Source organism: Eretmochelys imbricata, chromosome 8 (genome assembly GCF_965152235.1).
Source record: "Eretmochelys imbricata isolate rEreImb1 chromosome 8, rEreImb1.hap1, whole genome shotgun sequence".
Classification (NCBI taxonomy): Eukaryota; Metazoa; Chordata; order Testudines; family Cheloniidae; genus Eretmochelys; species Eretmochelys imbricata.
In genome coordinates this window covers 7,897,989-7,925,835 of record NC_135579.1, presented here as the reverse complement: position 1 = coordinate 7,925,835, position 27,847 = coordinate 7,897,989, and the positions used below count along the sequence as shown (strand labels likewise).

General features: G+C 42.3%; 1 protein-coding gene across 2 annotated transcripts; it reads left to right on the top strand.

Annotated features, from left to right (window-relative positions):
- Positions 1–27,349, top strand: MAML1 (mastermind like transcriptional coactivator 1). 2 transcript variants are annotated; one of them, XM_077823988.1, is made up of 5 exons: positions 1–503; positions 11,135–12,553; positions 16,879–17,139; positions 20,967–21,078; positions 24,502–27,349. In XM_077823988.1, the coding sequence occupies exons 1-5, from the start codon at positions 126–128 to the stop codon at positions 25,488–25,490; spliced, it is 3,159 nt and encodes a 1,052-aa protein (XP_077680114.1). In that variant the 5' UTR covers positions 1–125; the 3' UTR covers positions 25,491–27,349. The 2 variants fall into 2 exon arrangements, with proteins under 2 accessions (XP_077680114.1, XP_077680113.1); XM_077823987.1 differs by having other exon boundaries at positions 11,132–12,553.
- Positions 27,350–27,847: the final 498 nt, after the last annotated feature.

Here is a 27,847-nt window from a genome sequence, read left to right as displayed (position 1 = left end):
AGGCCTGAGGGCTGCTCGGATAGGGTCCGAGGGGAGCCCCGGTCTCTCCCCCGTCGGTGTCCTGGCCATGGTGGGGTCGGCGTGAGGAACCGGTGAACGGCGGCGGCCCCCTCGGTCCCCGGCCCATGGTGCTGCCCCCCTGCCCCATGGCGGAGTTCGTGGTGCCGCGGCACAGCGCGGTGATGGAGCGGCTCCGCCGGCGCATAGAGCTGTGCCGGCGGCACCACAGCGCCTGCGAGTCCCGCTACCAGGCCGTGTCCCCAGAGCGCCTGGAGCTGGAGCGCCAACAGACCTTCGCTTTGCACCAGCGCTGCCTGCAGGCCAAGGCCAAGCGGGCCGGGAAGCACCGCCAGCCTCCCCCGGCGCCGCCGCCGCCGCCGCCCGCCGCTCCTCCCCCTCCTCCTGCTGGGGTTGCGGGCAACGCCGACAGGACCGGAGCCAACGGCCTCGACACTGATGCCGCGAGCAGCGAGCAGCACGGCCGCAGCAGCACCTTGATCGCGGTAAGGAGCAGCTCGTTCCCGAGCGGGCCCCGAGGTCGGGGTGGACGAGAGCGTGCCCAGCTGGCCCAGCTACTTCCCTGTCCAGGCTGGGAGAGGAGAGGAACCCTCCAACCTTTCTAGCGTTGGAATCGTGGCCCATACTGGCAGGAGGTAGTCTTACATTGCTAGGTCCCTGTGCAGTCCCTACTGAAACTTAGTGGTTGGGTAGTCCTGCCCTGCCTGCCATCCTCCCGCATTGACAGCGCATGCAGAAGCGGCCAGCAACGGATATGGAAGGGACAGGAGTAACTTCCATTTAGAAGAATCACAGATGTTTTAGCAGCTTAGAATTGTGCTCCAGGTAGCCTGGTTATTTGTGGTTCTGGCAAATTGACTCTATAGTTGTCTCTGCAGGAGCAACCTGGGTCGTACTTGTTCTGTGACTGTTTTCATAATTGTATTGGAAGTGAACAAGAAGGGAGATGGAAGCTGTCAGGCACTGGTCAGCGGTTCTAGCTGGTTGATAAAGACGTTTCTTACTAACTAGACGTTTTCTGCTTTTCAAAATAGTGACATCCATTAATGGTACACCACACTGCAAAGAACTAAGTGAAGTGGTAGTAAAAAGGCAGCTCGTTATTTGCCACTTTTTCTGCTGGATTTGAGCTAATATTGGCCAATACAGTGATCCCACTCCACCCATTTAAAAATGGCTTGATTTTCAGAAGGATAGCCTCTCTTTTCTCACTAGCACTACTGGTTGTGACTGTGTACTGTAAAATAATATTTCATGTGCATCAGTATAGTGGTGGTTAATTTGTTCTGGGCTCTTTAAGGTGGTCTGTATGATGGGGCCAAGGAACAGGGAAATGCAGTGTAGCAGAACAACTTTTAAAAAGTGATCCAGTGTCTTCATAAAAAAGTAAAGTTTCTAAACTGTACCCAAAGTCCATCATAAAACTATTATCCTGAGCTCCTTTCAAGATGCTTCTTGGCATTAATTGGGTACCTTTCCAGTTATGTGCATATTTAACGTCACTTTATTATGTAAGATAAATGGCTTGGAGGAGTATTCACCAGGACCCATTTATAGATGGTTAATTGAAGTCACAGCCAAAAGCAGTAGTCAGAAAGTTGTCTTTAACTTGCCTTTGGGATTTGGAAGTGAATTCTCCAAGGGTAAAATCTGGCATGTTGGAAGTATCAGTGAGCTGTTTAATGCTTTTATTTATTTTATTTTATTTTATTTAAAACAAACAAAACCTTTTGTGTCATGCAGGTCACGCTGAAGTTGTGGAATGCAGTGTAGTTTGTTTGGTTTCCTGAGCACTGATCAAATCTAGATAGAAAAAGAGGACCTGATTCACCATTTTTTTTTTTTACACCTTGTATAATGACTTATCCAAGTGAAAAAAGGATGTAAAATGCTATCAAATCAGAAATGTCTAGTCGCACCAATGGTAGCATTTTATGCTCACTGTGTACAGGAGTATATGACTACATAAGACAAGAAGAATCAGTCACAATGAATTAGCCTTTAGTATGACTATGATTACAAACTTGCATTTTTCATGGTTATAGTGTGACCGACAAGTATCACTTGAGTAAATCGTTATTTTATCTCATAAGTGGTGGGGACACATGTCTTTCTGATGATTCCTTTGGATCTTTGTGTATACCTTGCCCCTTCTGAAGGAAAAAATCCTTATGATTGAGTCAAAAACTTCACACAGTAGAAGAGGAGAAAAATCCTTGAAAGAAGGAACAATTTGTACTTTCTTAATGAGAATATCTATATCACTTCAGGGAGACTTTGCTTAGCAGGCTGGGTCTTGAATGAAGATCTTGTGGTGGAACCCAGGATTTAAATGCCTGTTTTGTTGATCATAAAATTAAGGCTTCTGCTTGCTTTGCATCTGGACTTTAAGGATTCACCCTTGTGGCTCGTTCAGTTCATTAGATAATATAGATTAACATACTGAATCCACTTGCTTAGCACACTTCTTCATACTGAACCTCTGAAAAAATGTCTTGATTCACTGCTGACATTTGTTTTAAGTTGCTCTGTATGTAGATTTCATCTCATTAGCTTGCATTATAATGAGGGCTCTAAATTCCCCCAAAACAGTGTGGTTTTGAAGTGCACTGCGCATCTGGGGAAGCTCTTCTTGTACAGGAAGCTGCCTCCAACTGTTGATTTACACTACAGAGGAGGCCTTTAGTGTATGAATGACTGTTCCTTGTGCTGGCCTGTTGCTTCTTTCCTAGTATACATGAGTGTAAGATAAGTTACTGCTAGGGCTTCATCTTGTTACTTGGTTATATAGTTGGATTACTTAGTAATTCAACTAAAACAATCTCTTTTTGTATGTTGCTTATTTCAGTTCTTTGGTGTAATCTGTACCACTTTAACCCAGATCCTGATGTTTCACCACCAAATATCAAAATTGAGCATGCTGTGTGTGGGAGGGGGTGGAGTATTGTCTGGAATGTTCACTAAACCTTTGGTTTCACAATAAAATTATTTTGTGTTAAAATATCTTGGGCATGTTCCTTTCAAAATAATGTATGTTAAGCCATTAACCAGGTAATACACCAGCCAATGCAGCTGCTGAGCTACATGGAACTTTTTTGAAAGAGATCCATATAAAACATTTTCTAGAAAGCTTTGCTCTGTATAGTGCTATTTTCATTTAAAGCTAATGAAACATTGATGTTGGTCTTAAAAAAAAAAGCCACACATAATAAAAACGCAGGTGAGCTGCCAAGCTGTATAGCATCTGATGACCTATAATGAAAGGACATTTCTGAACAGCTGTATTTATTTGCTTGTGAATTCCAAGATGCTGTGTGTACTCGACAACAGTTCAGAATAGTAAAACAGGAGCAATGGGAGCACCTTCGTTTCTTTTTTGGTATTTTATGTGGTGGTGATCCCCACATGGGACAAAGTTAGAAGTCAAGTGCTTTGTCCGATAGTTATTTCTTTATCTGGTTTCAGGGTCTAAAACAATCTTGGGGCATAAACAGAAATGTGGGTCACTTTAATCCTTTGTTTGTTTGCCAGGATGAATATGCTGTGATACAGAAATACTTCTAGCTGAGGGTGTGTGCTACCTAAGCTTGTCCTCCAGTTTAAAAAAAAAAGGAAAACCATGCTTAGTTTCCTCTTTTCCTTCATGTGAGGCTTTTTTAAGGTTTTAAAATTTCCTTTAAATAGAAACATCAGATTTCCATTTCAGTCTTAACTATTTTCTGCCTTATGAAGGCAAGTGTTAGTATTTTGATAACTGGGTGTCCCTCATGCTAATCCTGTGTTTCAGAAACCTAGACATTATAGGTCATATAGCACACCTCCTCTTTTCCTAATTTCCAGTCTAGGACTGCTGCTTTCAGTTTCTTCCAGTGTTTTAAGGTAAACTTCCTTGTAAATGTCTATAGTCTGTGTGTGGTGGTGGTGGGGTTTCTTCCATTTCCCTAAAAAGACTTTAAAGTAGACTCAAAATCTCACTATTAGGAAGTTTCTTCCTGATATAGATTTGGGAGGAATTCAAAGATTTGGATTTTTATCTCCACTGCTTATTTCATGTTGTGCTCTCCTAGCCAGGAGACCAACCATCATTAAACAGACCTGCTTACACATTTCTTATGACTTGCTGTCATCAGCGAACAGCTGTTGTACAGGTGATTTACTTTTTCTAGTCTTGCCTCAAAACCTAGAATTGTATTTCTACAGTGGCCAGGAAAGCTCAGTTTGATTGTCTGTTACGGGAAAGATTCTTGTTAAATCTTAAAATCACACAATATAGTCTTTCGCAGCTGAGCAGTTAGTTGGGTGTGATATGAAGAGATGTTGTTACACTTAAAATGACCTCTCTGCTCTGTTTAGCCCCAGTGAAGTAAAGGTGTCCTAGATTAGAGCTCTGTGTGGGATTATTTTTTTAATCCTGCTCCTGTCCTGCCCTGCAATACCCGCTCCCACTTGCTCCTGCATTGTTTCCTGCATTTTTATCCCACTCCCACCTGCAAAAACCTAGATTCTGCAAGAGGGACAGATTCACCCATGCTACTACAAACAACAAGCCCCAGAATGGTCAGTTAATATATTGTGTATATATAAATAAATAGAATTCAGACACAAATTTTACCACTAAAAGAATAAAATAAATCTTGCTTAAACATGTTAAAAAAACAACAACTTTAACTCCTGTTATAATAGACATCAAATCTTTCTATGCCTTGCTTAAATTTAAATATTAAAACCTTTATTTTAAATAAAGAAAAACTTGCTTTACATTGCTGAAATTCTGTTTATGACAAACCGAGAGATTGTGTTTTCCTGCAAATTACCACAGTGTATGCGGTATTTTTTTTTCCTGTTCACAACAAGGTACATTTTACCTGCTCCTATGGCGGTGGGTCCTCCAGGACTTACGGGATCCAAGTCACACTGCAGGGCTCTATTGCAGGTAAAAGATGAAGAGTTTTAAGCAAAAATAAGATTGACACAAAGTAAAATAAAGTGGGGGAAACTGTATCTGTGTCCTGACTTTCAGGTCTAGAGTAGTAGCAGAAAATAAATGAAGTATTGTCTGGGTTGGACTAGCAAGGGTTCCTACCAGTGTTACCTCTAATTTTTGACAGGCTGTGTGCACAAAAAATTGCTTCTGTGCAAATTTTTGTGTGCGCGGTGTTTCGCCATGTGCACGGGGTTTAGGATCTGTTTAGAGGGAACAGTGGTGCCTAGTGTTGCAGTTTGACTTATTTGAAAACTTTTTTGGGGGGGGGACTGCGTTAGCTGTGTGTATGGATGTCAGAAATGTGTGTTAATTACTTTTTGGCCCCAAAATAGCAAAATATGACTAATTCTGCAATACTCTACTATAACAGTGTAGTGCTGTCTCACCATAATTACACCATTGCCATCGTCTGCTGACAAGTCTGATAGTTTGTTGCCAAACAACTCAAGCAGGTTTTTTGTCTGCTTTTTCTTGGCACAAGTTATTGCGGTGTGCTTAAAACACTTTTTTATTGGATTGCTAAGGCCTGCAGTGGTGTTTCCTAAACTGTAAAGAACTGGGAGTGATCAGTGCTGCTGAAGTTCAGCTTAGGTGGAGAACCTAGCATTGCTGCTTAAAGCATAGAGGTTTTGATTCAGCAGAACGGTTCCTGTAGCAGAAGCTGCCTTTTGTGAATAATACAGGTGCTTACATTTTTATACATACACATCTGTAGCTGTTCTTCACTACAGCATGCTGCCTCCCAAACATACACATTTTTTGGAATGAAAGTAAAAGTCAAATTAAAATTAGTCCAGTGTTGTGGTTCTCTGACAGCCTGGTAAGCATTCCAGGGTATGGGAACAGATTTGGTAATAAAATGCTTTCTTTGAAAGAAGCAGAACATAGTTATAAAAGCTGTTTATATTTCAGTCATCAAAGTGAGTAGAGAAATTCCTAATGTATGGTATTAACAAGAAAATCATTTTAAATACTCTGTATTTACTCCCAGACCATGACCTCTGATAATGCATCTGTTTCCACCTCACGAGGTTACCTCTTGGGTAAGATTCAGCCATTGCCCAAGCAGACAGGGACTGTCTTATTATATGTTTGTACAGGGCCTAGCACAATGAGACTCTGATCTCAGCTGGAGCTTGTAGGCATTACTAAAATAGTAATACTTCTAAAAATATTTGTCATCAGTTGTTCATAACCTTGGTTTGGCACAGGGAGATAAACACTTACTTATTTCTTAGAGCATGCTTATTACTAACTTGTTGATTTGGGGCAAAACTACATTGTATTTTTTCTAGATCAGTACATCAGTACATTTTCTAGATCAGATTTTTTTTCTAGATCTAGGATTGCTGACTATACACACATCAGATACACAAAATAAACACACAAAACCCACAAATTTGAATTAACCTTCAAGTTATAATACTCAATATTAGTATAACAAAGTACAGAATTTTCAAAAATAGGATTTGACTGTCCCTTTAATACCTAATGTAGTTAGGTAAGGAGACTGTCCCTACTATTTTTAAATTACTGTTAAATGTGAGAGCCACACTTTATTTCTAGTCTCCAACTTAATAATGTTGAAGTAAAGCTGATCTACATAAGGGATGCCAATTTGAAATCTAAACAGTTTCAAATAATGATTAAAAGTCAGGTACTACAGTGGGTTTCTGCTAATTTTTGTGACTTTTGCAATAACATTTTCCTGTTTTTAAAAACGCATTTTCTCTGTTGCTGTGATAGACATGGACAAACAGGAAACTGAGTATATATGGCAAATACTATCAAATGTGCGAGGTACATAAACTGAAGAAAGAGGAGTATTTTTCTTAAATCTTTTTGCTGAATAACCCGATGTGATACTTCCAACAATAGTACATAAAATTCGTTCAGCCAGAAGAGAATTTTTTTCTCCTCACCATAAGTGATGCTGTTCTAAAGATTTGATCTCTGCAGATGGATGTGTAACGGGTGGGTTTCCAACTCTTCCTACTTCTAGAGTCCTGAGGCCCTCCCAGTTGTCCTTATTTGATTTCTCCATTAGTTTATGATCACCATTCCCCTGAAAGCACTATATACTAGTAGTCTACTTTCCTAGGAGGGCTTGATGAGCCTTGCTTCATTGAAGCTAAACTGATGGGTTAAAGCCTTGACCATGCTTTTCCTGTTGGCTGTGAGGTTGCTGCAATGGTGCAAACTCCTAATGTAGATGCAGCACACCAATGTGTAAAGTGACGTGCTTGCAGTGGTACAAAAATGCCATTGTAGGTAAGGCCTAAGTCAATTTAAGGGGGGAGAGAAATCAGACTTAGAAATCCAACTCTGGTCTCATGTGAATGGGAAAACACTGGTTCATATTGTTTTATTGATTAAATCGGTGGTCCCCAAACTTTTCCTCTTGTGCACCCTCCTCCCCTCCCCCGACTAGCCAGTAATGGAATCCATCCACAATGGCATCCCCCCTCTGTTACAACACAGTTGGTTCAGCAGAGGTGATTGGGCTGAAGGTGGAGCTGGGGGAGGATAAGGAATGAGGGCAGAACTGGCTTGAGGGTGGAACTGCGGCTGGGGCCAGAGCAGGGTGGCACTCCCTCCCCCACTCCCTGTGGGGGCTGTCCAGGCCCTGCTGCCTGTGTCGTCCCCCGCCTCCCACCCCAATTTTCCTCTGCACGCCCCCTAGGGAGGTGCGCCTCACAGTTTGGAGATCACTGGATTAAATGGATTGATTGTGCTATGAACAACTAGCAAGAGCAGCATGCCAAAAGGCCACTGCACTTAACATGATGACAATGGCCAACATACCTAAACAGTCTAAACGGCTTTTCTTACACACCAGCAAACAGTGTTTCTATTCCTTTTGGGCTTTCATCTTAATAGAACAGGATTTTCTTGCTTCAAGATCTTTGATTGGGCTGCTGATTGTTCATGGAATTTGTTGACTGACTCATAACTCTCAGCTGCCAGGATTTTGTGAACTGGCTGTACTTGGAACTGCACCCAAGTAGCATAGGTCTTGTCACTGTACTTTGATTTGGCAAACATGTCATTTTCTACTCGGCAGAATCCAAGACCTGATATGTGGAAAATTTTGTTTAGTCTTCCCTTCAGAAAGGAGATTACTCACCTTTGTCTTGTGGGGTATATATCAGGCGACTATCCAACTTTATGAATTGGAGGACTTTGGTTTTCATTACTACTTTTAACCTTCAAAGGCACAAATATTGACATACAGAAAAAAAGGCTTTTGGCTGTTGGAAACTTTTGTAGCTATGTCTTGTCATTGGGGAAATCCATATATCCAAATGCACTCTTGGTTTCTTTAGAAGTAAAAAATAAACCAGCAAGAAGATGAAGTCAGTTAATAGCTTGTTATAAGCCCAAACCCAGTGTCTTGCTAACAGATCTCTCTCGGGCTTAAACTTTGTGCATTGATGCCAACAATAACAAATATGTAGGCAATTTTTTCTGCAGCATCTGTACAGGATGCTGTATACAGGCCCAGATGTCTTTAGAATGTCCTCTGACTTTGATAAGGGTAAGCAAGATGTTAAGTATCTTGATGAATTCTTAAGAATCAACTTACTGCACATACACACTCTTAGTAATATTATGAAAGGTAAGTTTTTGTTTTTAAACTTACTCCACTTTGGAGCAAAGATGCAAGTACACCTTGAGGTGAGAAAGTGTTTTTTCTTGGACTGCCTCCATGATTGTTCCTTTTTGTGGTCAGATATCTGAGCACTAACAAAATCATTTTAACACTAGTGTGCTTTCAAATGAATTGGAAATTTCTAAAGTTTGAGGAGATACTATGAAAGATGTAAGGTATATGTTCTTAACATAAAAATTTGCTCCAACTATCGGAAGAATATGTTCAGTATTAAAAGTTCAATTACCGCTTTTGGGTTTCAGCTCTTTCTGGAGATACATACATGTGAGTATTGAGGGAGTGGTGTCTAATGGTTTAAAGCAAAGGAGGATCCTATTTCGGATCTGAGCCACTGACTCACTATGTGACCGTGGGCAAGTTACTCAACCACCTTATGCTTCAATTATCCCAGTTGGGAAACTGACTAAACAACAGGAAACATGCTGAAAGGCAAATACTGCATCTGTACTGTGCTTCTTGGTCAATTAAGTACGAAAAACAAAATGAAAGCAGAGCCAGCAGCATTTTCTAAAAAACCCAGATTTTTATCAAATGTATGTTTTTGTTTTCCTTATAGCCAAGGCTTGAAAAATTTACCCAACACTTCCTAGCCTAAGCTGTAAGCCTGCTCTTCAAGCCAAAATACACCAGTATCTCATGCTCATCCTCCAGCCTTACCCATTTGTGCCTAGTCTCCCAGTGGTCAGATACCTCTCCCAGCCATTCTTAGGCTAGGGCTGGAAGATCCTGGTCTCCTGCTAGTTGAATTTTGTGCTTCATATTAGAACATAGATCACCTCATCCATGCAGACATCAAAATAATCAGTGTTGCCTCCTAAAATCAATTGATACTTGGCTACCATTTTGATCTATTAACTAATGCTGCTATCCCTAAATCAGCATATGTTTCCTCCCAGATATGTTATGTAACTCCTTTCCTCACACCTCCTCCCAACCCCCAAAACAATTTTTATTGACTCTGCTTGAGTGGTGGGAGACTGAGGTTTCCCTCCTCATTATCTGGGCTCATCCTACTCAAGAACAGGGAGGAGAAGACTGAGTAGGGAGGCTCCATTTAGTGTATTTAAAAAAACCCAGACTTTTTTCTACCATATCAGAGAGCTCTTGTTTGGCTGACACCAGATAGATGTCTCTTGTGGGGATTCCGCAGCCATCCTTACTTAAGGCGGTGTGCAGGGGTCGTCGTCATCCCGGATGACGGGGTGATAGCAGAAGCCTCCCAGCTCCAAACAGACAGCTCTCTGCTGTTGCAGTGTGTTTACACTAGGAGTTTGCATATAATATCCCAGTGTAGATGGCATTTATATTTTTAAATGAAGCTTTGTTTCTGAACAAGGTGATCCTTCTGCTGGGAAGGATTCCTGTTCACCCTTGGTGTGCGCAGGAGACTTTTTCAAGCCTTGTTTAGCGTCATTGCTAGCAAGCTTAGAGATCAAGTGCTGCCATAGGAGATAAGATGAACGGAGGGTCCCAAGCTTTTGTAATGACAAGGCTGACTAGATCTGATGCTGTTCCCTCTACTTGCTTCTAGATGGCACTATGAAATAAGAGAACTTGCATGTACAGTCCGATGAGACAAGCTAGCTATATAGGGTTAGTAATAAGGTGTTGGGTTTATCCATGGTGGTAGTATGTATGCTAGGGAATTAAATCCTCTGGGAAGAAAATGTCACTCAAATTCATCCCAGTGTGATATAGGAACACTGATCAGTGTGCTTTGAATCGTTTTTAGATAAGCATGAGTCATGAAGGTATTAATAGAGGGGTCAGTGTTCACACTAAACAAAACAATATGATTTGTGTACAAAGAATTTACAATGATGAGCTATTTACCTTAGCATATAAATGAGGCCACTATATAAATGGCTGCCTAAGAGCATAGCCAGACCTTCTCTCACCCCAAATACTTCTCTTACAGTTATCTATACAACACATCTCATCCAAAAAATAAAAATAAAACTTTAACATGTATCAGTATGTTGGATTTCTGAAGAGGGAAAGGTTTAATAATTTCTATACACAATTTTTTCTCCATTGTCTCTTAGGTTTTAAATTCTTTAGCTTTTTTGCTTCCGTTGTTCAAAGCAGGAAGTTATGATTTAAGACAATTTTAAAGGTCTAATCTAACAGTCTTTCTTGAGCAGAAGATTTCCTTAGGAAGATGGCTTGCAAAAGAGGTTGTTCGTGGCAGAGGAAAGACCTGTCTTCCATTTTTGTAAGCTGCTCTTGTGTTCAAGAGTTGTTGTGTTCAGCATATCTTGAAGTACTGAGTAAAATTGGTTGGTTCAGAAACATTCATTCATTATGAAGTGTGCCATTATAGCAGAAACTTTAGCTTTTGGATGTTTGAGGGTGGAAAGAGCTGGACTAGCTATTGATATGGTAGGAGATAATGGTCCTGTTGTAGTAAAACATATAAAACTAAAACACTTAAAATTGGCTTCTTTTTTTTTCAGCAGCTCCATGAGACGGTGAAAAGAAAACTTGATAGTGCTGCTTCCCCTCAGAATGGAGATCAACAGAATGGGTATGGGGATATGTTTTCTGTGTCCAAGAAATTACGTCGTGAAGATGGTCTTGGTGGGGTGAGTGGCTCCTCCAACGGCGTACCTCCTTTATCCCCACTACACCAACTTGACAAGAAATCTTCCGGTGGCGATTCCTTACAGCTCAATGGAAAGCACTCGGTGGGGCTGGATAGCATCCATAAAAAGTGTCTTCCAGATGCTAACCTTCAGCTGAATGGACGTAGTGATGCTGATGACTCATTTCCTTTGGGTTTGAACAAAGAGCTCAAGCAAGAGCCAGTGGATGACCTTCCTTGTATGATTGCTGGAGCAGGCGGTTCTATATCTCAGAACAACTTGATGCCCGATCTTAATCTTAATGAGCAGGAATGGAAGGAGCTCATTGATGAACTTAATAGATCAGTGCCTGATGAAGACATGAAGGATCTATTTAATGAAGACTTTGAGGAGAAGAAGGATGCAGATTCTTCAAATTCAACTGCACAAACTCCATTGCCACAAGACATTAACATAAAGACTGAATTTTCCCCAGCAGCGTTTGAGCAGGAACAGCAGATGGGGTCTCCACAAGTCAGATCCACTTCTTCAGGTCCAACATTCATTGGAGCCTCCTCTGTACCTGTTAGTGCTGCTTCTCCAGCAGTTGGGGGCTCTCAGACTATGTTCCAGTCTTCCAGTCAGCCAGTGACTGAAAATCCTAACCAGTCCATGATGCAGGCATCAAACCAGTCTCAAAATGTTCAAAGGCCTCTACCAAATGTATTATTATCTGGACAGGGCACAGGAAATGCCAAAGAAATGTCCTCTGCTCACCAACTTCAACAGATAGCTGCTAAGCAGAAAAGAGACCAGATGTTGCAGAACCAGCAGCAGGCTTCACAAGTCCACCAAACCAGTCAGATGTCCAGCTGGCAGCAGTCTGGACCTTCTCATAGTCCACTGGGTGTCCCCTACACAATGGACAATCCCACCAGCCCTTCAGTTTACCAACAGGACTTCAATAACCAGAAACTCATAATTCCTAGTATGGCAAACAAGAGTTCTCCCAGGAGTGGAGGCAATTACCATGTGAATATGTTGAGTCATCAGCCAAACAGCCTGAACCAGAACTCTGTAAATAGCCAAGGCTCCATGCTAGATTATGGCAACACAAAACCTCTTTCACATTACAAAGCAGAGTGTGAGCAAGGAGTTACAGTACCTGGCCAGAACAAGACACCTATGTTGGCATATCTGCAGCAACGCCAGCAACCGCCACTGCCTCATATGAGTGAAGAACAAAATGGGATGTTCCTGATGAAGCAGAAGTCTGGAAATATTGCCTATAGACCTCTAGTACCACACAGCCAGGTAAATGTTATGGGCTGTTATCATTGTGAAGTAATAGATCTTGGAGTGCTGAGTGGGTAGGATTAGATCCAATTATTAGTTGCAATTATTTGGAAATACAGTTTACTGAATATCCTAATTTTCCATTCTAAAACAAGCAAAACCAAGACACGACCAAGGAAAAAGTATCTAGAAATAACCAAATTTTTCCTTGAGTATATTGTCTAATAGCTAGGCTGGTAAGATATATTTCCAACTTAATACACCATGTGGAAACCAAATTCCTTAATATAAAAATCACTACAAAGTATTCAAGTATCTTTATGGATAAACATTTATCTAAAATACTTTCTTGTGTAAAACTTAAAAATAATTCTCAAAGAAACCTTACTTTTCCTTTCAATCAATGTCTCCTCTTCTCGGGTGACTTGTTTGAAGACCTCCTTCCTTCTTGACTCCTGAGGGTGTTGCGGCTCATATGAATAGTTGGGGCCATTGGGAGAACAAATGGACTGTGTTTTAAGTGAAATCCCAAGGCTGATTATCTTAAATCTTAGATGTTGGAGAGGTTTGTATCCTCTCCCTTCCTCCACGCCCCCTGGTGGAAATTAACAGTGGTAACATTTGTCTACCTGAGGCAGTATTATTCCTGGGAGAATTCTGTGCCGATGTGCAATGCAGAATTTGCATAGAATTAACGTTGTGCTCAAATTTCCTTTTTCCCTCGCAAATATGGGCTGCAGAGCTGCTGGCTGCCTCTAGGGGTTGTTGGACCCAGCAGAGCACCCAGCTCTCAAATAGAAGATGTTGCTATGGGGGAGGAGGAGCTGGAGGATTCCCAGCAGCTGCAGGAACGTGGCACCATGCAGGAAACTGGGACCCAGCATCAGGCTATTTTTCCCTCACACTCTCTCTAACCCCAGAGCCCAGGGATTTGGAATGTGTCAGCTGGGGGGTGCCACGTGGCTGGGCTCTGGGGAAGAGAGGGGGGTGTGGGTGTCTGGACTGGGGGAGTGGGGAGAAATAAGAACTGGGTTGTTGTAGAGGGTTTCTTTAACTCTCTAACCCTGGGGGGAATTTTGTGTGTCTGTGTTGTTACAGACCTAGTTGCTGACAGATGTTTTGAAATAAGTTACCAAAATAATTGAAACTGCCATGATTATATAGTGTTTTGACAAATAAAATATGCAGAATTTTAAAATACTGTGCACAGAATTCTTAATTTTTTTGGTGCAGAATTACCCCAGGGCTACAATATGCAGAATAAAAGGTGACCTGCAAAGGAAAATAAGGCGTTATTGTCCTCTTGCTTTATGGTGTACTAATGCTTTTTCCGAAAAGGCTTGTTGTGCTTGTTTTACGTTAAAAATTCCTGACTTGTCTACCCTGTTATTCCTGGAAGACTGCAGAACTAATAGGATACAAATACACAAATGGTATCATAAGTACAAATCTGTGCAATTGAGGGTGACTTGTCAGAATATTTAAAACTGTGGTGTTTAACACCTAGAACACAAATGCTTGTTGAACAGTTGAGAGAAAAGATCTTTTTTAAAGATGTAAAAGCCTGTCCCTCCAGCTAAAGGCTGTTAAAACTCTTAGTCCAGGAGTATGGTCCCTCAAATCATGTTTTTCCTGTTTTTTGATTGAGGTAATCTTGATGCTTCTAAGGCAGGGGTAGGCAAACTACAGCTTGCGGGCCAGATCCGGCCAGCTGGCTGTTTGAATTCCGCCCTTGAGCTCCTGCTGGGGAGCGGGGTCTGGGGATCTGTGCGGCTCCCGGAAGCAGCGGCATGTCCCCCCTCCAGCTCCTATGCTGAGAGCTGCAGGGTCAGTGCCTGCAGACAGGGCAGCACGCAGCAGAGCGGCCTGGCCATGTCTCCGTGTAGGAGCTGGAGGGGGGGACATGAGGTAATTGGTGCCCAGAGTCTGCACCCCGAGCCACCCGCCCCTGCCCTCTGGAACCCTCGGTCCCAGCCCGCACCCTCCTGCACTCCAAACCCCTCATTCCCAGCCCCACCCAGAGCCTGCATCCCCAGTTGGAGCCCAGCCCGGAGCCCCCTCCCACACTCTGAACTCCTCATTTCTGGCCCCACCCCGAAGCCTGCACCCCCAGCCAGAGCCCTAACTCCCTCCCACATCCCAACCCCAATTTCGTGACCATTCATGGCCCGCCATACAATTTCTATACGCAGATGTAGCCCTCGGGCCAAAATGTTTGCCCACCCCTGTTCTAAGGTAAAGACCAAGCAGAACTTTTTTTGTAAATCAGAGCTACTTTATGCTTCATAAAAAGCAAAGAAGGCATCATTCCAATTTTTTTCCTTTGTAAGTCACCTTTAACATAGCACTGATAAAATGGGAGGAAGTAACACCTCAACAGCTGTTTTTTCATGTTTGCTGACTTGGGGCGAATCCACATCCTAATGTGCGTTGAAATAACAAAAGAAGTTAATTAAAACAGACCTAGTTAATTTGCTGCAAGTTTGTGTAGACCAGCCCTTATACGCTGCAATATCAATTACTTTTGATTCACAGAATCTGATTAAACTGGGGAGTAGAGGAGCTGGCACCACACGTCAGTATCTGACATTTTAATTTAAAAAAAAAAAAATTGTGTGAAAAATACTATGATCAAGATTAAAGCTGGGGTTGGAAGATGTCCGCAGGTAACCATAGGAACTGCCAATAAGATTTTTGATGTGGTTACCTGTAAAACTGTCAAAGCAGACTTAGTATTCGTCTTACTTCTCTGATATTGTTGCTATTTTATAGGTAGCACTTATGTTCATTCAAGTCTCCTAAAAGAGCAGAGTTTCACACTGCAGTTTTCAGCTACGTGGAGAAAATACAAGAATATCAAACAGTAAATATTGGATGCTAAACTAAAGACCCAAACTTATCTCTGTACTGTTAGTCTGCTTTTTTGTTTTGTTTTGTTTTGTTTTTTTGGTCAGCTCTTCTAGAGATCGTCTAATGGCTCAGGACATTTAAAAATCATGCTTTTGGACTATACATTTTGGTGGAAAAAAAAACCTCTTCCCCCTCCCCTACTAAATACCACCAACTCCTTATTAACAATAGTTTTATCTGGTTAACAATAATTCAGTTGTACAATCAGAAATTGAAAGAAGTAGGATTACTGTAATATTTTTGTTGGTATCTGAAATTATACTTAGTAGATTCAAATACAATGTATCTCAAATTTGCTTTATGCAGTCTTCATTTGAAATCCTGCCATCCAAGTAAATGTAGAAAGTTTTGTACTTCACACTAGTTGTGGTATGCTGCGAGTAATTAATGTTGAATTAATAAGAGATATGACGCCTAATCAAGGAAGCAGAAGCCTAAGGTGGGGAGAGGATTATACTGGAAAGGCTATCTGCAGAATCAGGGGCTTAGTGGAGAATGCAAATACTTATATGAGTAGTGCTGTAGAATTCAATGGCACTAATAACATGTATAAATTCTTGCAGAATTGGTATCTTGTATTGCTTAATTTCATCCTATAGTTCCTGGTAGTTTACTAAATTAAATTAATCTCTGTGTGCCTGTAATAAATCCCACATTAAGGTTATTTGGGAATACAATTCAAAATGTTTCTTCATTTCAAAAGAAGGTTCTGGGAGCACAGATGCATGTTGTACTTAATGGTTTACAACTTGCTGTTGAAAACAGCACTGAAGTTCTGGAGGCTTGAATAAAGATTAATAGTTAGTCCACTACATGGATATTAGCAGGATGTCAGAGTGGTGATTTGTGGATTTTTTTCTTCCCTTCACCTTTCTATTAATGCCTGGCAGTGTGCTCCTAGCTGTGTAGAAGCATACATAGGGCCTTTCATTTGCGTGAGGCGGGGGGAAGTGTTGTAAATAAGATTGACAGTGCAGTCTCCCTCCATGAATGTTGTGTAGCTCCAGATCTTCCTCTAATCACTTTATTCGTGCATGGCCCTTGCTACACATTTCTTCTTGGCCGCCTTGTGTTTCTTTTTGTTTCCCAGGTAGTTAATCTGGCATTGTCACAGGTTAAGCAGAAGCTTTATAGATTGAGAATTTAAAATATTTTGCTAGACTTGTTTTACACTCCATTTTTACACAGAACTTTATTAATCAACTGTGTGGAAACACAAAAATGGATATGGCTTGCCAAGTGTCTATTTTCTTAGGGATATTGTTATGACTTGTGTCCTGTAAGAGATAAAGTAATAGTACTTTGCCATTTTCTAGTTATGTAATCATTTGTCATGAGTGATGATCTTGCTGACCTGAATATGTTCATATAGAGCTTGTAGATTCAGTAGTACCCAAGCCAGTCCTATAACTGATGTTATTTATATTCTGCAGGATCAAAACCCTTCTCCCAGTGTTCCTCGTGTTCCTGTTTCTGTCCCAGGTCCTGGTGTTAGTGCTCAGGCTTCCAGTGTTTCCATGGCAGGTAATCATAACAACACAGCCTATCTCAGCAATCAGCAGCAAGCCGTGGTAATGAAGCAACACCAGATGTTACTGGACCAGCAGAAGCAACAACAAAAGCATTTGCTGATGGAGCAACAGAAGCAGCAGTTCCTAATAGGGCAGAGGCAGCAACAACTGCTAGCTGAACAGGTAAGAACAGCCATACTGGGTCAGACCAATGGTCCGTCTAGTCCACTGTCCAGTCTTCTGACAGTGGCCAATAACAGATGTTTCAGAGGAAATGAACAGAACAGGATAATTATCGAGTTATCCATCCCCTGTTGTCCACTCTCAGCCTCAGGCAGTTGGACACTTAGGACACCCAAAGCATGAAATTGCATCCTTGATCATCTTGACTAATAGCCATTGATCAAGTTATTCTCTATGAACTTATCTAATTTTTTTTTGAGCACAGTTATAGTTTGTCTTCACAACGTCTCCTGACATGAGGTCCCCTGGTTGACTGGGCATTGTATGAAGTAGCACTCCTTTTCATAGAATCATAGAATATCAGGGTTGGAAGGGACCTCAGGAGGTCATCTAGTCCAACCCCCTGCTCAAAAGCAGGACCCATCCCCAATTAAGTCATCCCAGCCAAGGCTTTGTCAAGTCTGACCTTAAAAACTTCTAAGGAAGGAGATTCCACCACCTCCCTAGGTAACGCATTCCAGTGTTTCACCACCCTCCTAGTGAAAAAGTTTTTCCTAATATCCAACCTAAACCTCCCCCACTGCAACTTGAGACCATTACTCCTTGTCCTGTCCTCTTCCACCACTGAGAATAGTCTAGAACCATCCTCTCTGGAACTACCTCTCAGGTAGTTGAAAGCAGCTATCAAATCCCCCCTCATTCTTCTCTTCTGCAGACTAAACAATCCCAGTTCCCTCAGCCTCTCCTCATAAGTCATGTGTTCCAGACCCCTAATCATTTTTGTTGCCCTTCGCTGGACTCTCTCCAATTTATCCATATCCTTCTTGTAGTGTGGGGCCCAAAACTGGACACAGTACTCCAGATGAGGCCTCACCAATGTCGAATAGAGGGGGACGATCACATCCCTCGATCTGCTCGCTATGCCCCTACTTATACATCCCAAAATGCATTTTATTTTAAACCTGCTGCCAATTAATTTCTTTGGGTGACCCCTGGTTCTGGTGTTATGTGATGGGGTAAATAACACTTCCATGTTCGCTTTCTCCATACCATTCACAATTTGATAGACCTATATCATATCACCTCTTAGTCATTGCTTTTCCAAGCTGAAAAGTCCCCGTCTTTTTCATCTCTCCTAATATGGAAGTAGTTAAGCCGACAGGAGAGCTCTCTCCCATCAGCTTAGAGCAGCTACATTAAAGAGCTTACAGCAGCATTGGTGCAGCAGCGCCGCTTTAAACTCTCTACTGTAGCCGTACCCTTAGTATCTGTTCCTTTAGCCATATTCCCACAGAGCTTGAAGAGTTTTTCTCCCTCACAGGAAGTCTGGCCCCTAAATAGGCATACATGCCCAACTACAGGCCTCAGTCCTGTACTCTTGCTGAAAGGCTTTCAGGACAATACCTTTAAATGCTTACCTTTCGATGTGAGTCCTTCTTTGTCCTTTCCTGTAAGCCTCTCCTCTGCCTCACTCCAGCTCTCTCAGCTTTGGAGCCGAGGTAGCTTTTTAGTATAGCCTGGCAGTTGCATGATCTGGGACTACAACTTACATCATTCCCTCCTAGAGACGGTCTCCCAGAATTCCCTGGCCATTCAAGACCAACCCTCCAGAAGAAAGGCCAGCGGTGCTTACTCTCAGATGTGCCTCTGACTGTGGCAGCACCCCTTTGGGTTTATGATCTTCAAAGAAAGCCTGAAAGGACTTTTTTTTTTGTTGTTTTTTAAAAATAATACCCTTCATTCCTTCCCCCCCACGTCCCCTGAATGTCAACTCTTGGTTCCCTATTTTTACTGGTGGATTTGTTAGATGACTTTGATGTGGACTGGGAGCTTTCTCCACCAAATTGAAGAGGTAGGGTTGTTGAATCTTTAAGGGAGAGCTTTCCTCCAGCTGAGTTAATGGACTGTTAAAACCGTCTTAAATAGTGAATAACATCACTAGTATTAGTTCTCTATCATAGCTAGAGAACTAGTAGGTTTCATGGTCTTTTAGGAAAACTGGGGTAGGCAGAGGCAGGAAAAATCTTTAAAAACAACCTTTCAGTCTTCTTGCTACATATTAAAAAGAAGAAAATTCACTTTTCTGTTTTGCTGGGCCCCTTTAAAATGAGACACATTGATAGTGGAGGAAGTTGGGTAAAAGTGCATCTTTTCCCTGTAGTGTTTTCAGAAATGTTACTGAAAATGGCTATTTACTGAATATTAGAGAGGCAAGGTGAGTGAGGTAATATCTTTTATTGGACCAACTTTTGTAGGTGTGTGTGTGTGTGTGTGTGTGAGAGAGAGAGAGGCTTTTGAGCTTACACAAAGGTCTTCTTCAGGCCTATTTACTGAATAGGCATTGATTGAAAGACTGACATTCCAGTTTTCCTAGCATCTGAGAGCATTTAGAGATGCATTGCAGCAACTTCTAATGCGTGTTTCTGTCATCCTGGCTTTCAGTTTGTGCATTTTTTTTCTGAGTTTATCAGAATTCTGTCAACTGCTATTTACTAATCTGCTCTCCTGTCCTTTCCTCTTTTAAATAAAAATTATTGCACTTGACTCCTGTAAAGAGAGAGTATTCTTCTGGGTTGGGGCTATACAGTAACGCCTTGCTTAATGTTGTAGTTATGTTCCTGAAAAATGCAACTTTAAGTGAAACAATATTAAATGAATCCAGTTTCCCCATAAGAATTAATGTAAATGGGGGGAGTTAGGTTCCAGGGAAACTTTTTTCACCAAACAAAAAACCATATATTTTTAATTTATATTTTTATTTATAATATACATATATATGGGGTGTGTGTGTATGTATGTATGTATAAGTTTTAAACAAACAATTTAATACTAAGCCCTGTCGTGTCCCCACCTGCTCTATATGGAGAAGGAGTAAGCAGGGGGAGGGGTACACCCTGACATTAGCACCTCTCTCCCTCCCCCTATGTACAGCAATTTAATACTGTATACAGCAATGATGATTGTGAAGCTTGGTTGAGATGGTGAAGTTCGAGGGTGGGATATTTCCCAGGGAATGCCATACTGCTAAATGATGAACTAGCATTCGGCTGAGCCGTAAAGGGTTAACTTGTTGTTAATGTAGCCTCACACTCTATAAGGCAACAGGAATGGAGGGAGGGGAGACAGAGAGACACACCCCTTTAAGAGAGATGAGATGCGCATTGCCCCTTTAAATATGCTGACACCACTCTAAGTACATTGCCTTTTTAAGTATATCAGGAAGTTGAGACAGCAGCTGCTGCCAGCAAGTTTTCTGTCCTGAGCCCTGTCGTGTCCCCACCTGCTCTATATGGAGAAGGAGTAAGCAGGGGGAGGGGGACACCCTGACATTAGCACCTCTCTCCCTCCCCCTATGCACAGCAAGCAGGAGGATCCCGGGAGCAGCTCCAAGGCAGAGGGCAGGAGCAGCACATGGCAGTGTGGGGAGGGACAACTGAACTGCTGGCAACTGATAGCCTGCTGGGCGGCTGCTGCACAGGGAACTTAGGGGAGCAGGGAGCTGATAGGGGGGCTGCTGGTTCACCCTGGTTCCAAGCCCCCACCAGCTAGCGCCAACAGGCTGCTCTTCCTGCAAGCAGTGGACAAAGCAAGTGGCTGCCAAACGACGTTATAAGAGAGGATTGCGCAACTTTAAATGAACATGTTCCCTAATTGATCAGCAACAAAACAACCTTAATTGGGATGACTTTAAGTGAGGAGTTACTGTATAACACTATTAAGCCCCTATAGTTATCAGACCTCTGAACAAAGCATAGGTAGCTTTGAAGTCCCCCTTGAAATTAAGTGTTGATTCTCTTTTTCTAACTCTTGTACTGAACCTTTCGTAGGAAAAGCGGCATCAACAAGAGCAGCAGCTCCAGCGGCACCTGACCCGACCACCCCCTCAATACCAAGATCAGGCACAGAACCCTTACCAGCAGCAGGTTGGACAGTTCACAGGTAAACAAACATGGGATTTGAATTAATAATGGTGAAAAGAGATTGCTCCTTGGGAATGAAAGTAAGGTGTCTTCAAAGTCCCTGGACTTCATAATTTGTTAATATTTTTTGTTCCCTTTTTTGTTACTCTTTAAATTGTTTTGATATATATTCTGACTTCAGTTGCTATTTAACAAAACTGCCTATCCCACATACATTAATTTAATGTTTTTATGTCAACTTAAGTATCCAACTCTTTAATACACCTCTAGGAATAAGTCTGTAGTGCTTGGATAAGGGATGGCATGAAAATTCTTAAATGTCTTTACATTTCCCCAAGGTCCTTGGAGATCAAGTGACTTTCTCCTCCTTCCTCTTCCCATAGAGGCCCCAAATTATAGTTACCTTGCCTCCAATACATGAAGGATACAGCTCTTTCTGAAGCTGAATGTCATCACTCCCTGTATTCATCACAGGGCCTCACAAGAAAAACACAAGAACGTTTTTTCCCCATTTAAGAGCCTGAATTTTTTTGCATCCACAGCACTCTTATCCCTGCTGATTTGAGTGAGGAATATGAGCTCTGATCCTCTGCATTTTAGGGTGATAGTCTGCATTTATTTGTGTGGGTGAGGGGTGGAACTCGCTACATCTTTTAGCATATTAATGGTGGTAGCAAGAAGGTGTAATTTCCAGTCAGGTGGAATAGCATAACTGATGTGAAAACATTGGAGGCCAGTCATCACCCATCTTTTTGTACTGGAAAGAGACTTCCCCTGCATTGGGGCAAGAAACTGCTTTGAGTATAAATATGTCTGCAGGTATTGGTCCACTCACTTTCTCTGGAGGTAAAAGAACTTTTTTAAAAAAAAAAAAAAAAAAAGCTAATTTCCTTCCTCCTCCTGTCCTGCTCTCCCCTCACCTCCAATATCCCCATTGAAGGGCAACTTCTTAATGTGGAAATATAAACAAGATACCATTATATTAACGATGCTGATGGATGGTAACCTGCAACATCTTAGTCAGTGATATGAAATGTGGCTTCTGTGGCCAGGCAATTATTTTCCTCAAGATATGTAACAGAAGTAAGTTGATACAGGAGTAAGAGAGAAATCCTTGTACATCTATACCCGATAGGTATGTAGGATAGGTGGTGAGTATTGTCCCTCAATCTGAGCTTTGCAGTACTCATTTTTCCCCACCACTACCACCAGAAATGCAGTGGTAGATCAGTTAGAAATACTGAGCGCGTAACAATTTGCAAGAGTTACAGCATTGTTAAAAACACCATTGGTTTTACCCTATAGTCATGCTAACTATAGATATTTTATCACTGTTACATCCAGGCATATGTCCCTCCTCTTTGCTTATTAGCATGGCAAAAAATGGACTTCTGAACTTTTTTTGATGGTATATTTCACTGATAACTTGTTTAATGCTTTGAAAGCCTTACCATTCAAACTATCTATTTTTTTGCACTTGAGTTCAAAACATTCACCCCCAGCTTTTCTGGTAAGAGTGGCTGTCTCAGTTTAACAAATTTGAAAGAGGGACTCGGGCTCTTGGGACTCCTTTATATCTCATTGCAGAAAAGGCATTGGAACTATTTCTAGGCATTTTTTTTCTGTACACTTTCTTATGTATTCCTCTTGTCTCTTTATATATTTTGGACTCAAACTGGGGGAGAGGGAGCTGTCATTCTGCATAAATGCTTTTAAGTAGAGTTAAAAAGAAGCTGCTGCCTTGGTGGTTTACTGATCATATTGCTTATTCCTGTGATTATCATGTTGATATCAGTCTTGCATGTTGACGCATAGTGAATGCTTCAGTATGAAAAAAAGGTACTCAAACTCAGATGTATTATCTGGTTTGAAAGTCCTAACATTCAAACTGAAACCGATAAAACAGATGCGTTATCAGTGAAAGAGATGATTTGGCATGTACCCTAATGATGAGTTAGACTCTTTGCATCCAGGCTAGATGAACAAGTTGGAGAGTCTGCCCTGCTTCTCAGCCTGATGCTATATTTCAGCATTTTGGCCCTCGTCTCCCAGTTTAGAGCTCTTCCACGGACATGAACTCTGATTTGAGGGACTTAGATCTTTATCTCATTAGCCCTGCAATAGGCACTTTGGGTCAGATTTTTAAAGGTCTTTAGGAGCCTAAAGATCCAAATAGGCTCCTAATGGGATTTTCAGAAGTGCCTCGATGCATAACTCCAATTGATTTCAATAAGAGATTCCTAGGTGCTTTTGAAAATCCCACTAGGCACCTGTCTGCATTTTTAGGAGCCTAAACACCTTTAAAAATCTGGCCCTTGTGATCTTGGTTTCTGCCTTCTCTAAAAGAAGTGGCATTCAGATTGCTGATGTTCTGTTATAATCACACCTGTGCATGTTGATCAGTAGTGAGCACTGACTTATGGGTAAGGCTACATTTTAGTCATGGGTATTTTTAGTAAAAGTCATGGACAGGTCACAGGCAGTAAACAAAAATTCACGACCTGTGACTAGTCCATGACTTTTACTATATACCCCTAACTCAAACTTTGGGTGGGGGTGTGGGGGGGGCTAGGGAAGGGCAGCCAGGGTGCTTGGGGGGAGCAGGAGGGCAGCAGTGCTCCCTATCTGGATCCTTGCCTAAACACTCCCCTCCCCCCCCTCCAGCAGCAGCAGCAGAGTTTGGGTGTGGGAAGGGGCAGGGGGTTGGGGCACAGGATGGGGTGAGGCAGGCTCTGCGTGGTGCTTACCTGGGGGGCTCCCAGGAATAGGCGACATCCCCCTTGCTCAACTGCTTAGGCGGAGGCGTGGCTGCCTCTACCTGCAGGCACCATACCCGCAGTTCCCATTGGCCACACTTCCCAGCCAATGGGAGCTGCAAAGCCAGCACTCTGGACTGAGGCAGTATGCAGATCTGCCTGGCCATGCCTCTGCCTAGCAGCTGAGCGAGGGGGATGTCACCGCTTCAGGGAGCCTCCTAGGTAAGCGCCACTCAGAGCCGGCCTCACCCTGTCCCGTGCCTCAACCCCCTACCTTCTCCCACACCCAAACTCTGCTGCTGCTGGAGGCATGGTGGCCTGAGACTGCCCCAGCCGCAGTCAGTGCAACTGGTGCAGGGGCTACCTGAGCTGCCCCTGAGCCAGGCGCACCGGCCGCTGCAGAAGTCACTGAAAGTCACGAAATCCATGACCAACCCGCAGCCTTACTTATGGGGAAGTAGTTGGAAGCTTCTTTACTGACATACCACAAGACTGATCATACAGGGGAAGTTGTAATATAGAACTTTCCCATTTATATTCCGTGTGTGTATGTGTGTGTTGTTACAATTATATCTAGTTAAATGTATCTACTACATGTATGTGAAATAGCGTCTAAAGGTCTAGATAGGCTCTGGTTAAATTGAAATAAACATAGTTAACGTAGTAAATATTGCTGTGTATTACAGGGTCATCTCCAGCCATGACCGGGGTAAGTAACTTAGGACAGTCCAACTCCAGCAGTCCACGGATGTTTTCTCAGACCCAGAACATGATTCAGATTGGACCTGGACACAGCTCTGTTCCTCCTCTCCAATCAGGCTCCAGTCAGCAGGATCGAAGTGTGACTCAGTACACTAGTATGCAAAACATTCAGCGAGGGGGGCTGTACAGCATGACATCTGGTATGACACAAATGATTTCACAGCATGCAAATCAAAGTGCCAACGGACAACTACAAATGCAAAGGCAGCCCAGCTTGGGTCAGGGCACTCCTGTTCCTGCTGGGTATGGGCAGAGCACCCTGGGAAACCCAAGCATTTCTCAGCAGCACAATAAGGGGGCACTGAATCCAACTATAGCCAAGCCACAGATGGCAAGAGTGCCAGCAGCTATTGGCACCCAAAATCCATCTTGGCAACACCAAGGTATGCCTAATATGAATAACCAGACACAAGGAAGTGGTGGCTTAGGGTCATTTACTGCCAGCTCCACTTTCCACATGCAGCAAACTCACCTAAAGATGGCCAACCAGCAGTTTGCTCCAGGGATGCCTCAGGTAAGCCTAAGCACTGGCAGATCAATGGCCTCCATGAACTCTGCTGTCTCTGGGCAGATGTTGTCATCTTTAGGTGCACAGCAGAGGACAAACCCACCTACCCAACAGCAGGTACCCTCGCAACAAGTCTTGCCTAGCATGAGCCAGGCCGTTCCAGATCTGACCGCTTTTGGCCAGAATCCAAATCAGCAACTGCCCAATAGAGCCAATCTGCACTGTACCCAAGGTTACTCAGTGAGGACCACCAGTCAGGAGCTGCCTTTTGCCTACAGTGGTCAATCAGGCAATAATGGACTACAGAGCTTGACTGGTGACACAGATCTGATAGACTCTTTGCTGAAAAACAGGACTTCAGAGGAATGGATGAATGACTTGGATGAGTTGTTAGGAACTCATTAAAATGGGGCTTGAGGGTTTTCTACTCTTATTTTTTTTTAATTTCATGAAATATAAACTACACTTTGGACCAAAAACCTGTGGCATTGAAGAGACTTGCAGGCATTAGAGGTAAATGGTTGGGAAATGGACTGGAGCCGCTTCCCAACAGGCTTCGACACATAATGGTGCACCAAGCAGGTCTGCAATGACAATGCGTTTATTTTTGTGGCATCTGTGGTGCACATTTGAACAGGTCAGGCAAATTTGTGTGCATCCCAGTCAGCCCTTCAGAAATCTCACTTGCAGTGTTTTGAAACTTAGGTTTTTAATTATTTAAAAATAAACAAAAATCCACAACAATGGTGCAGAAAGAAAGCAAATAAAATGGCAAGTATTTTGTGTTTAGGGCTTATTCTCCTGCAGCTAATACTTGAGTTGATTATTGTTCCCAGCTTGGCATGCCATTAGCTACAGTATTGCCCTACCAAATATTTTACTTCATTTTTGCCGGAGGAGAGGATGTGCACCTCAGTACATTTGCAAAACATTCTTTATTTTGAGTCAGTTCTTTTTTCCCACCAGTGAAGTGTGTGCCTGTACTCTCAACAAGCAAGTGGTATTTCACAATAATATTTACCGCATTTTTTTCTGAATGCTGGTGATAGATGAAAGAAAGTGTTAAAACCTGGCCAGCTGGCCTAGGTTAGTGACTTCCTTAATGGATTGTGGACTCCCAAGCTCCAGTTTTCACTCTGTTGTGGAGGGACAGAGTTCTTGGCTTTTATCTTGCTCAGTTTATAGAGGGACTTTCTTATGGGAGAACTTTTCAAATATATCCGACTTAAACATAAACCAATTTAATTTGCACATTTCATCATAACTCATTTCCAAACTTAGCTGTGTTTAAATGAGGGCTTTGCCCCATCACAGCTCATCTTGTTTTACTGTTTGTTTCTGCAGTGTATTCCTAATGTGGAATTTGTGAGATGAGTCTTCTCCAAAACTAAATACAGTAATGCGATAAGCACAAGATTTTGTCACTTTAGGATCAAGTGCATAAAAGCAGCACTGGGCTGAGAAGTGGAAAGTCCTTACTAAAATGTAAATATCTGCAAGTAATAGCACAGGGAGCCTGGAAAAATACTAACCTTGTTTCAAGGTTGCGCCAATGTGAAAATCTCCCACTTTCACAAACTGGCGGGGAGGGAGGGAGTATTTAGTTAGATCAGGGGTTCTCAAACTGGCGGTCAGGACCCCTCAGGGGATTGTGAGATTATTACATGGGGGGTTGCGAGCTGTCAGCCTCCACCCCAAGACCCACTTTGCCTCCAGCATTTGTAAGGGTGTTAAATATATTAAAAAATGTTGTTTTTAATTTATAAGGGGGGTTGCACTCAGAGGCTTGCTATGTGAAAGGGGTCACCAGTACAAAAATTTGAGAACCACTGAGTTAGATAATCTTTCTGTGAACAGGTGGATTGCCTTCTCTAATCTCACTTAAAGCAGAAGCCCACAGAGACTGTTCACCCTCACCCGGATGTGTTAGGGTCAGTCTCACACAGGGTACGAAAAGCAATGAGAGCAGTCAATGTTCTAAAGTCCTTAACTTGCTACCAAATATTCCCCTCTCACCAACAAACCACCTTGCCTTAACTTTTAATTTAAAATGGAAATAAAGTTTATTTGTTTTAGCTGCACAAATACCTCTTTCCCTCCAAGCCCTATTTAAAAAAAATAGCGGGCCAACTTTTTTCCATTTTTGTAAAGCTCCTTAAAATTTTCCAGCATTATGATGAAAAGGATTTCCTTCAACACAGACTCGTATCTTCAGGAGCCTTTCTGCACTGCAGAAGCATGGGGAGATTTTAAGCTTTTTTTGGGTGGGGGGGGGGGGGGAGGAGATGGGAGGGGGAGTGAAGGATAACAGTGAATGCTAGGAAGGAAAATATTTTACTGTCTCTGCAGCTCATTTATCAGACAACTTGCACTTTTTAAAAACAAACAAACTGCTTTTAACACTAATAGTTTTAATTTAACCCTGTCCAACTACACAGGAACCTAGTTTTGTCCTACACAATTTACCTAATGTGAGTTAATTATGCCCTGTTAAACAGAGTTTGGATGATATAGAGGCTGTTGATAGCTCAGTGGATTTCACCATTGAATAGATAGAGGTTGAAACTCCACTGAAGCAAATTCAATCCCTTGTAGGTTATTTAAAACAAGGTAAGATAGGGAGTTGATCACTGAATGAGAAGTAAGTGCCAGTGACACTGGTATTAGTGACATTGTTTTTAAGATTTTTCTAGGTAAAATAGCTGAGATTTAAAATTACCTAATCCTAACTTCTCTGGTATCAACAATTTGTGGAGGAGGGG